The sequence below is a fragment of the Capricornis sumatraensis genome, chromosome 1 (genome assembly GCF_032405125.1).
Source record: "Capricornis sumatraensis isolate serow.1 chromosome 1, serow.2, whole genome shotgun sequence".
NCBI lineage: Eukaryota > Metazoa > Chordata > Mammalia > Artiodactyla > Bovidae > Capricornis > Capricornis sumatraensis.
In genome coordinates this window covers 182,782,868-182,792,949 of record NC_091069.1, presented here as the reverse complement: position 1 = coordinate 182,792,949, position 10,082 = coordinate 182,782,868, and the positions used below count along the sequence as shown (strand labels likewise).

Here is a 10,082-nt window from a genome sequence, read left to right as displayed (position 1 = left end):
AGCAGGTGGGGGTGTGTAAACAAGTCAAATTTAGGTGAAAGAAGAGCAGGCATGTTTCATTATGGTTTCTTGGAAGCCATTCCCTGCAGATTTAAGTGGGTAATTGAGAGTGACATTTAAAGTGGCAGGAGACTGTCTGGGCAATAGCTTGTGTTTTCCACATAGTCAGGTTCAAGTGCAAGAAGGGTCTTGTAAACAGAGTTCATGGCAGTCCTTTGTGATAGAAGAGGGGGTCACTAAGACTGCTTAGGGACCCAGGTAAACTTCCAGCCTCCCTCTTCATCTCGACGAACAAAGGCTTGTCCCTGGTGGAAGGAGTGAGTCTTCACATTACAGTGAGGGCTCAAGGATGTGGAAAAGGCCATCTCTGTCTTATTGGGTGACACATCAGAAGTATAGTAAGGAAGAGTTTGTAGTCCTTCTGGAGGATTTGAAAGCTGAGAAAGGAAGTGAAAATCTTCACTGTGGCTGGCAGTGCCTTGCAAGGGAGTAGTTCTATCACCTCCATAGTCAATTGGCAGATCTTCCCCAGGGACACTGGGATAATCAATTGCCTCATCCAGAAACTGGGGAAATGTGCTAGTGGTCTGTCTGGCATGAGACGAGAGGGCACTGTAGTTAGCTGATGAAGTGTCATCAATGGTATTGAGGTCTTTTAACCCCAGTGTCTGAAGAACCCAGGGATCCACAGGGGGTCCATTTTGTCCACAGTTAGCAAATTCACTAGCAAGGCTTCTCTTGGCATTTTTATGATGGGGAATCTCAGGAGGAAAATATCTTTGCTCTTTGGGTTTCCTCTTCCCCTTTCTGAATTTTCTACATGCTTTGGAGAACTCATCTGATGACAGCAATTTCTGGGGAAACAGTATTTGAAAATACAATCAATCACCCAACATCATTTTCTTTATTATTGTCAAATATTTACTAGTTACATTAGTTCCCTAGAAAACGAATAAATTTTTATTTTCTCATACAAAGCAAAACTGATCAGATTAACCTGTCTTTAAGTTAAAATCTATGATGACATGTTACCACTTAGAAATTCCAATTCGTATTATTGTACTAGTCATTTAAAAGTTGAAGGGAGTGTATGATGTCTTTAAAATTTCAGTTCAGGGAAGTAAAGATTATTGTTATTATGGCAATAATAACAACTATCATGTACTGAGGTACATGCATGATCTAATTTTATGTAGATGCTATTGAAATCTTCTTTAATGAGGAAAGAGGCAGAAGCACATTAGTGACTTGCTAAGGATTGCGCAACCTAGATTTAAACCTAAACCATCTGAATCTAGATTGAACCACTGATTAAAATGCTACAGAATACTTTTTCTCTAATTTTACTCACTTTCATAGCACTGCCATGTGATATGTATCATATTATTCTAAGTCTTGCAAAATTGAGAACAACAGAGAAAAAAATGCCCAATTAATATCACTTACTGCTTTGACAACTGACCTTTTTTACAGAGTGGTGGCTAAAGATCGGAACCCGGGCTAATAACTGTGAGCTATACTCTCTTTTCTTAACAAAGCAAACAGAATTCTAAAGAAACTAATATAGTGGGTGTTCTTCTCTAAACTGTTATGTCTGGTAAGAATTAGATAAATAATGTAGCTTGCCTAGAAGTAAGGTAAAGATCGATGATAAAACAATAATGGTAAGAGAATGGCAAAGAGGTAAAGAAAAAAAAAAAAAAAGAAACCTCTCAAAAGGAAGAATAACAAAAAGGGACTAATGGCAAACTATCCATGAGTTAGAAACATTTTAACAGGTAAGAACATAATGTTCATTAAAAGGTAATGTTACTGGCTATGTCTAATCGTCAGTTAAGCGATTTCGGCTCCATTCGGCTCCAGCTGTATTTATAACATTTAGAGCTGGAAAGATTCTTAAAAGATCGTTTTAGTCCATCCACTTACAAATGAACTAAATGAGGCCCCAAGTGAGAGACTGATTTACCTAGAGCCAAACAGACAGTTGAAAGAAACCCATGTCTCTCAGATCTAATTTCCACCTCAATGTTTCAACCATCTATCTTACGATTAATTTCTGTTGTCTCAGCAACCCCCTTGACTGGTTTTTGATTCTTTAGCAACTCCTTTTGTAACATTATGGCTAAAATCTGCAATCTAGATACTTCAGAGAAATGATACATAAACATTCTTCTGAAAGTGCTATTTTTCTTTCAGAAAAATTCATCCATCCTATTGATGAATTTCAAGACATATTGTTTCATACACTTCTTACATGTAATCAAGGATTTTTACCCAAATGGTCTTCTTTCTCACATCACTTCTCTGTCTGTATAAAGAGGATAGTCACATACCTTCGCTTTTTCCTCAAGACATTTAACTAGAGCAGAATTCAGATATTGTCTGAGATGATTATTCTCTTCATGTAACCTAGCAAGTTCTTCTTCCTTCTGTACCAGAGTATCTTGCAGCTGCAAAAAGCAGACAATGGTGACGGCTGCTCCACTATATTGACTTTGTAACCTTATAATAATACCACTGATCCTTAACCTACTTAAATTTGATTATTATTCTGTTTGTTTTATGAACACAATATCAGGGAGCCCTTGTCCTCCAAGGCGTGAATTCAATCTACACCCACCTACTACCTGATTGTTCAGCTTTGTGCTCTGAATTTTTTTTATTCTTTGCAAAGTGTTTGGAGAGATTATATGACTTTTAAAATCATAACCACAGGAGATCAAGAAGGTATGTAGGAAAATGAGCTGCGTGCAACTGTTTAAATATAGAAAACAGTGTTTAGAAAGGTTTCGCTGAGCTTCTTTTCTTGCATGTTAAAAAAAGAAGAAAAAACAATATGGGTTGGATTCCCTCCATCTCAGATCAACCTGTTTGTATGTCCACAAGATCAAATTACTCTTAGAAATAACAACAAACAAAATATGGAAAATTAAGCAATCTTTGTAAGAATTTTTATAGTCATCTCTTCTCTAAGTGATGAGCTATTTATGACTCAAAAATACTATCACACTCATTATATCATTTGACCTTTCCACCAGCCCTCTGAGGTAGACAGTACAAATATCTCCATTTCACAGATTAAAGAAAAAGAAGATTCAAGAGGTCAGACAGCTAACATGTGAGAGTTTAGGGTCTGACTGCAAGCCTTTCAAGAGGGTTTTGGTTTTGCTATTATTTTCTGTTGCATTGATCCCTTCACTTTGACTTCTCCATGGAAGCCATGTGACCCTAAGGGATGGTGTTGAGAATGAACTACTTGGAACACAGCTGATCTCCATGTTCTGATTATCTATACGTACCTGCTTATTCCTGTAGAGCTGAGAGGAAAGCTGAGCCTCTTCCCATGAACACAAATTAGGAACAGGGAAATTCGAGTCACCTGATGGTTCTATGTGAAAACACAAAATGGATAACTGAGAAAATACAAACACAGTTTTTGTGTAATAAAGAACTAGCCAAAGGATTTCAGAAAGGCAGTAAGTTCAATTACCTTTCTGAAGCTAGCCATTGCCTTCACATGGGAAAATGACATATTTAAAGTTTTTAGAAGGGGCAGGCATGCTATGAAAGACAAATATTTAAAGACTATCTGCAAGTGTCTCAGAGGTCAATTTTCAGGAGATAAGAGTTCCTTTCTGCATTACTAATTCATGCAAATGTTTATTTGCCCCACCCTCAATTAGGCCTGCATTGCAATTCTACTATGTTTTCTAAGCTTTTATCTTATTTTCTAAGCTATAGTGCTTAGGTAATTATAGTGTTTGTCTCTAGAATCAAATCCTATTTTTGATGTAACCATTTTTTTTTTCCCCAGATGAAAATCTCTGCCTATCAGTGAAGTCTGATGGAGAGTATCTATTCAGAATTTTATGGAATAGCACTTTCTTTTTCAAAATAATTTGAACTTTTTTTCTGAAGAACTCAATGAAAATCGCAAAACTGTACTCAAACTCATATATGTCAAATGTCATTACCTGTATGTTTCATGTTTTTTCAAAGTTTTTGTTTTTTCATGTTTGACAGCAAATTATGCCTACCAAGAAGACTGCTTGGGCATGCTAAGTTGGTTTACTTTTATTTTCTTTTCCTGATTTAGTACAGTTGGAAACTTGATCACCTCTAAGTCAACTAAAATATTACTGAAATACTTTTTTTAAATTGGAATGATGGATAACAAGATAGGAATAAAATTTTATACACTCTTTGGTTTCATATTCATACATTCTGTTTTCTTTGTTTCTTGTGGTAGAAAGCTAAAATTAAATAATTCCCTTCCGGACATTAAGTGTGTTTCAAAAATTGGGGGCTTTTTGCTTGTATCTTTCTTCAAATCAAACAAATACATGTGGCAGAAATAGCACTACAGATGAAGAATTCTGAGGTGTCTTATAGTTATTCCAGAAACTTGAGTGTTAATACAGAAAATTTGTTTAATATTTATAGACACTGTTTACTAAGCCCCATGGCAAAACTAATGTGTCATTCCCATAAAAGTTATGTTCCCCTCCAAAGTTGAAGTCTTCTTTAGGCAAAATGGGACTTTTTTTTTTTCCATTTATAAGGCACTATTCATAGAATTTCCTTTTTGAAATAAAAGATTAGTAATTCTGCTTGCTTCTCTCTCATTCCCAGGGAAATATTCCTTAATGAAAACAAAAAACAAACAAACGAACAAAAAACAACCACCACAACAAAAAGCTTCTAACTAGTTTCTTAATTCCCAAAGCATTCACTAGTATTATTTATATAACTTTGACATAGACCTAAACATTCTCAATGACTTGGAAATCTCCAAGAACTGTAAAATATACATATTATACTTTATATATAGTGTAGTATGGAAGAAATGCAGATTATCCAGTGGGCAAGGAGTAGAATCCTATTTTCACTCTTTGGCAAGTACAAAAAAAGGAAGTTATTTAGGCTGCAAAATACAGGAGTCTTTGGGCTTTCTTAAACCTTACCTATCATTCCCTCTTCTACAGAGTTCCAGCCCATAATGCCTTGCAGCTATGAGTACTGGGAAAGGGCTTCCGATCTACCAGCAAAGCAGAAGAGCAGAACTTACCCTGTGCCTGTGGTGCCTGTTGGGGCTCTCTGTTGTCCAGGAAACCAGCAGCCCAGAAAGAGACCCAAGTCTCCGTGGAAACGTCAACACTAGATTCTGACGTTGTAGTGGAATACGGACAATTATAGCTCTGACCTCCTACAAAGTACTGGTCTTGGCAAGGCAGAACGGTGTTCTGTAAAATTCAGTATGTAGGTTGGTTGGGGGTGGGAAGGTTGTCCCAAGAGATGCGGTGATGGGCATTCAGAGGGGGAAAAGAGTGGGAGAAAGAAGCAGAAAATACATGCAGTGAATAAAACCCAGTAAAGATGCTAAGTATAGATCCCAGATTAATTTTGAGTGATCCAAATATAATTACTAAAAAGGAATCAGCTTCATGGTTCAACCAGTCCTTTCCGTAGGTCCTCTCAGCATAGAACAGGCTACTATTGGATGGACCAAATTTGTAAGTATCCAGGAGTATTCTCTGTTGCTATGCCTCAGTCATCTAACAGGCTACCCAAGATCTAAGCAAAAGAAATTCTACTTAATGAATGAATCATGTAAGAACTATTTGACTCTTTCTTGCAAATATCTTAGTTATATTTCTAATAACTTAAAAAAAACTTTGAATGCTAGTGCTGGAATGGACAGAACATACCGTATACTCTAACTTTTAAATTTTAGTTTCTGAATCATAACCTTGCTCCATTCCTCCCTTCCTCTTTCCTCTCTTCCTCTGACTTTAAATGCTACTGGATCCTCTTGAAATAGGTTAGTTAGGAAAGACAGCAAGCTCTATGTAGGTCCCTCCATCACCAGGTCTCAATGCCTTTCCAAAGTTATCTTGCACGACTAACTGTCTGGCATGCATTCTCTACTGTGTTCTGAGCCAGTGAACACCCTCCTGCCCCTGCCTCCTCAAACCTCAAACACAGTCTTTCCAAATGTCCAGTCAGGAGCAGGTATGCAGCCTCCCTGGGTTAATTTGTACAACAGACCATTCCTAATTATTTGTCAATGTTTAATCAGGTAAAAGCCATTCATTTCATCAGAGACTAGCTTTGGACAAACTCTTTTTGACCACGACAAGTCTTTTGTTGACTTGTGAACTTTCTTGGGCATAGCATAAACAGAGAGAAAACAAATAAGAAGAGGAAAAAAGAAAGTTAAGTCAATTAAGTCATACTTTGTTAACATTCCCAATAAGTTAAGTTTTGAAAAAGTCCAGTCTTGAAGCAAGTCCAGCGTGGGCATTGCAGACCAAAGAAATTCAGCCAAAGGTTTATCAAGTGCTATTTTCTTTTATTCTAAAGGCATGTTTGCAGGCTCTTTCCCTGAGGTTATTATTGGAATCAGAGCTGTGCTATTATGCAATTGACACCTGAGAAGAAAACAAACCCCAAATACCCCTAGCCTCAAGTTCAAGTGTTTGCAAATATGTGCATAATCGAGAGGAAGAGGTGGAATGAAAAGTGAGTGCAGGTGTAGAGGAAAAGTTGGGAGACAGGTCAGAATAGAAATAAAGAACGAAAGGATGAGAGAGGCTGAGAATGAAGGAGCCAGAGAGGCAGACACAGAAAGCCAGGAGAAGATGGGGGAGAGGAAAAGGGAGATGGAGCAGCAAAGAAGACCTGTTCTAATTGGCAGGTAGCAGAGAAATCTTGTTTCCAAGGTGGAAGAAATTCTAAAGGCAAAGTTTTCTGGCTCTCAGAGCGCCCCCGGTTTCGCCAGGGAACTAGCTAATGCCAGCTCCTCACTTACCATCTTGCCCTGGAAGAAGGCGCTGAGGAGACTGAGCCCACTCAATTTTCGGATAAGCGGGTGGTAGCTTTAAATGGGACGGAGGGGAGGAGCTAGGAGAGGCGAGTTCTAATCTGCAGGAGCTCCCGGTGACGAGCGCCGCCCTCTGATTTGGTGCAAGGCTGTCAGGCTGGTGACGTGGGTCAGGAGACATCCAGCCAAAGCCAAAGTCACTGGCACTCTCGGCGACCTGCTCCCCAGACCCAGGATCAACGGCTCGGGGTTCCAGGCAGTGTGTTCACGGCGGGCCCGCGGCGCTTCGGGTGTGCAACGCGGCTTCAAAATCCGCGCGAGTGCTGGCTCGCTGCGCGTCCCACTGGCCCGGCATCAGGACCCGCGGTGACGGCGCCGCCCTGACCGATGGGGCGCACCAGCTCTTGCCCGCGAGAGTCTGCACCTGCCGGGCTGGGCGGGGCGCACAGGTTGGCCCCAGAGCCAGAGAGTGTTGTCAAAAAAAGCCCACACCAGGTTCTCAGGCATCAGAGCAGCACTTGGGGAAGCCTTCCAACCCCCAGGTGAATACTGCTCCTGGGTTTTCTCTGGCTTCTTGGTAAACATCAGCTTGCTGATTGATTGGCTTTTTCCTACTATTAAATATGTCTCATTTTCCCTAGCTTCTGAAGTGGGTGTGAAATGTGGAGGTGATCTCAATTCATTCTAGAAAGTAAGCTTCAGGGGAATAGCCATTTCTGACTATTTTGCTCACTGCTGTCTCCCAAACTCCCAGAACAATTTCTAACATGTACTAAGTGCTGAATAAAGAATGAATTATACTATAAATTTAGGAGTCTCAACTATGTCTCTGTGTTGGTTTTTCTTCACAACTATTATATAAACTAAATTAATATAATAAAGAAAATTTAGTGTGCTAATATTTCTCAATTAGAGTGTTTTATTTCTCCCATTTTTCCTCTTGCATTTTATTCTCACCATTCCCAGAATGTCATATTCAGAGGAGAAAAAAAGAATAATGTCATTTTAAAAACTAATCATCTACCACTAAGAATCAACTCTTGTTTCATCTGCAATAACCCAGGAAGTCATTAGTCTTGTCGCTGTTTCAAAAGATAGTGAATGAAGCCCTGAAGTTAAATTTGACCAATGTTCACACAATTAAAAAGTGGCAGACTAGAGATTTGAACTTCTGGCACCAGCATCCATGCTAATTATCATAATTATAGTTTGACTCTCTTTGATTTCTTTCTACTGTACATTAATGGCCATTTATGTAATGGGCATTTTTATGGACTGAATTGTGTTCCCTTCAATTTTATATGTGCTGAATCTCTAACCTTCAATGTATTTGAAGATAAAGCCTCTAACGAGATCATGAATGTTAAGAAGTCGCGAGGGTGGCACTCTAATCTTATAGGTCCAGGGTCATAAGAAAAGGAAGAGACCCCAAAGATGGCATGCACAGAGAACTGGCCGTGAGAGGACACAGAGAAAAGGCAGCCATCTGCATGTCAAGGAGTGAGGTCCCAGGAGAAATCAAGAAGCCCACTGACATCCTGATTTTTGGACTTGCAGCCTTTAGAATTGTGAGAAAATAAATTTCTGTCGTTTAACGCATCCAGTCTGTGGTTCTTGTTATGGAAACCCTAGCAGACTAACACAGACATAGTGAAGGAACTGAGAAAAGTTCTGATTCTGATTTGCAAAATCCTTTCTCTAAACCAGTTTTGACCTTTATTCATTCTGCCTTGTATTTACCATACAAGCATTTAGGAGTGACTAACATATAGCGGGGGTTTCCATGGTGGCTCAATGGTAAAGAATCCGCCTGCAACGCAGGAGATGCAGGAGATGTGGGTTCGATCCCTCGGTTGGGAAGATCCCCTGGAGGAGGGCATAGCAAGCCACTCCAGTCTTGCCTGGAGAATCCCATGGACAGAGGAACTTGGCAGATTCAGTCCAAAGGGTTGCAAAGAGCAGGACACAACTGAAGCAACTTAGCACACACATGCACACAAAACATAGCAGATGCTCATTAAGTTCTGGGTCCAAAGTAAAAAGAAAAAAAAAATATGGAAGAAGGTGCCAGATTCAGTAGAGTCCCTTTCTGCTTTTCTAATACTGTTGATTCACAAGCCTTTTTAAGTGACTAGTACCAGGTTTGAGAATCACTCCCTGAAAGATATTGCCAGAGTCACTCAACAGGACTCATCTCAGACAGTGATGTGAGATGGTGGTCTCCTCTCTGCTCTTGCTGCATAAAGGGCAAGGATGTCCTTGCAATGTGACCTTAACATGAGGGGGAAAATAGACTAAAATTACCACCATTTAGGTGGTAAGAGTCGGGCATGACTGAGCTACTTCAGTTTCACTTTTCACTTTCATGCATTGGAGAAGGAAATGGCAACCCACTCCAGTATTCTTGCCTGGAGAATCCCAGGGACAGAGGAGCCTAGTGAGCTGCAGTCTATGGGGTTGCACAGAGTCGGACATGACTGAAGCAACTTAGCAGCAGCAGCAACAGCAGGTGGTAAGAATCAGTGATCTTGTTCATGGCCAAGAAGATCCTAATAAGCTTTGCAATGAGCACCAGGGACAAGAAAAAGGAGGAGGGAGTTGTTTTGCTTTGGGAAACTATCATAAATAAGACATGGAAGCCTTTGGAAGATACAATTTCTTGACTCCAAAAATGATGCAAATAGGTAATTAAGCAAGCAAGCATGTGTGTGTGATATAGCTCAACAGACTCCTTTGTCCATGGGATTCTTCAGGCAAGAATACTGGAGTGGGTTGTCATACCCTTCTACAGGGGATCTTCCCGACCCAGGAACTGAACCTGTGTCTCTTAAATCTCCTGCACTGGCAGATGGGCTCTTCACCACTAGCATCACCTGAGAAATCCTAAGCAAATATGGAATGATATGAAGGGCAGAGCTTTGTTTACATCCAAATATACTTGCATTCAAATTCCTGCTGTATCCTCTGAGACTGAGTCAGCTGAGGCTATATTATGGTCTCCAAATCCTCAGTTAGCTCCTCTGGTGAATTAAGAAAGTACCTACCTGAGAGGTTTGTTAAAAAGCTGATTACTAATGGCTTGAAAAATCCCTAATTCACTGCCTAAATCATGACTTGGAGCTATTATTAACTCTTTGAACACATAAGCTGTAGTACCTTGACTACTAAAAATAAATAAAAATATGAACTAATTTCTAAAATTATCGTCTTTTGAGTAGAAATTTTTAAAAAGTTTTTGATGGATTTTCAGCACACAAAT

General features: G+C 39.6%; 1 protein-coding gene across 1 annotated transcript; it reads right to left on the bottom strand.

The window, feature by feature from the left end:
- Positions 1-236: 236 nt before the first annotated feature.
- Positions 237-7,004, bottom strand: GMNC (geminin coiled-coil domain containing). The gene is made up of 6 exons (XM_068968623.1): positions 6,812-7,004; positions 6,458-6,594; positions 5,069-5,243; positions 3,300-3,388; positions 2,334-2,450; positions 237-854 (listed from the first exon to the last, which is right to left on the bottom strand). The coding sequence occupies exons 1-6, from the start codon at positions 7,002-7,004 to the stop codon at positions 237-239; spliced, it is 1,329 nt and encodes a 442-aa protein (XP_068824724.1).
- Positions 7,005-10,082: the final 3,078 nt, after the last annotated feature.

What these genes read in the sequence shown, in the direction of transcription:
- GMNC (XM_068968623.1), bottom strand. Translation starts at nt 7,004, where the DNA reads ATGTCTCCTGACCCACGTCACCAGCCTGACAGCCTTGCACCAAATCAG. An exon ending in CCTTCTTCCAGGGCAAGATG is followed by an intron (nt 6,595 to 6,811) that starts GTAAGTGAGGAG and finishes CTTCATTCTCAG; the next exon opens with CCTCTCTCATCCTTTCGTTC. An exon ending in ACTTGAACTTGAGGCTAGGG is followed by an intron (nt 5,244 to 6,457) that starts GTATTTGGGGTT and finishes TGAATTTTACAG; the next exon opens with AACACCGTTCTGCCTTGCCA.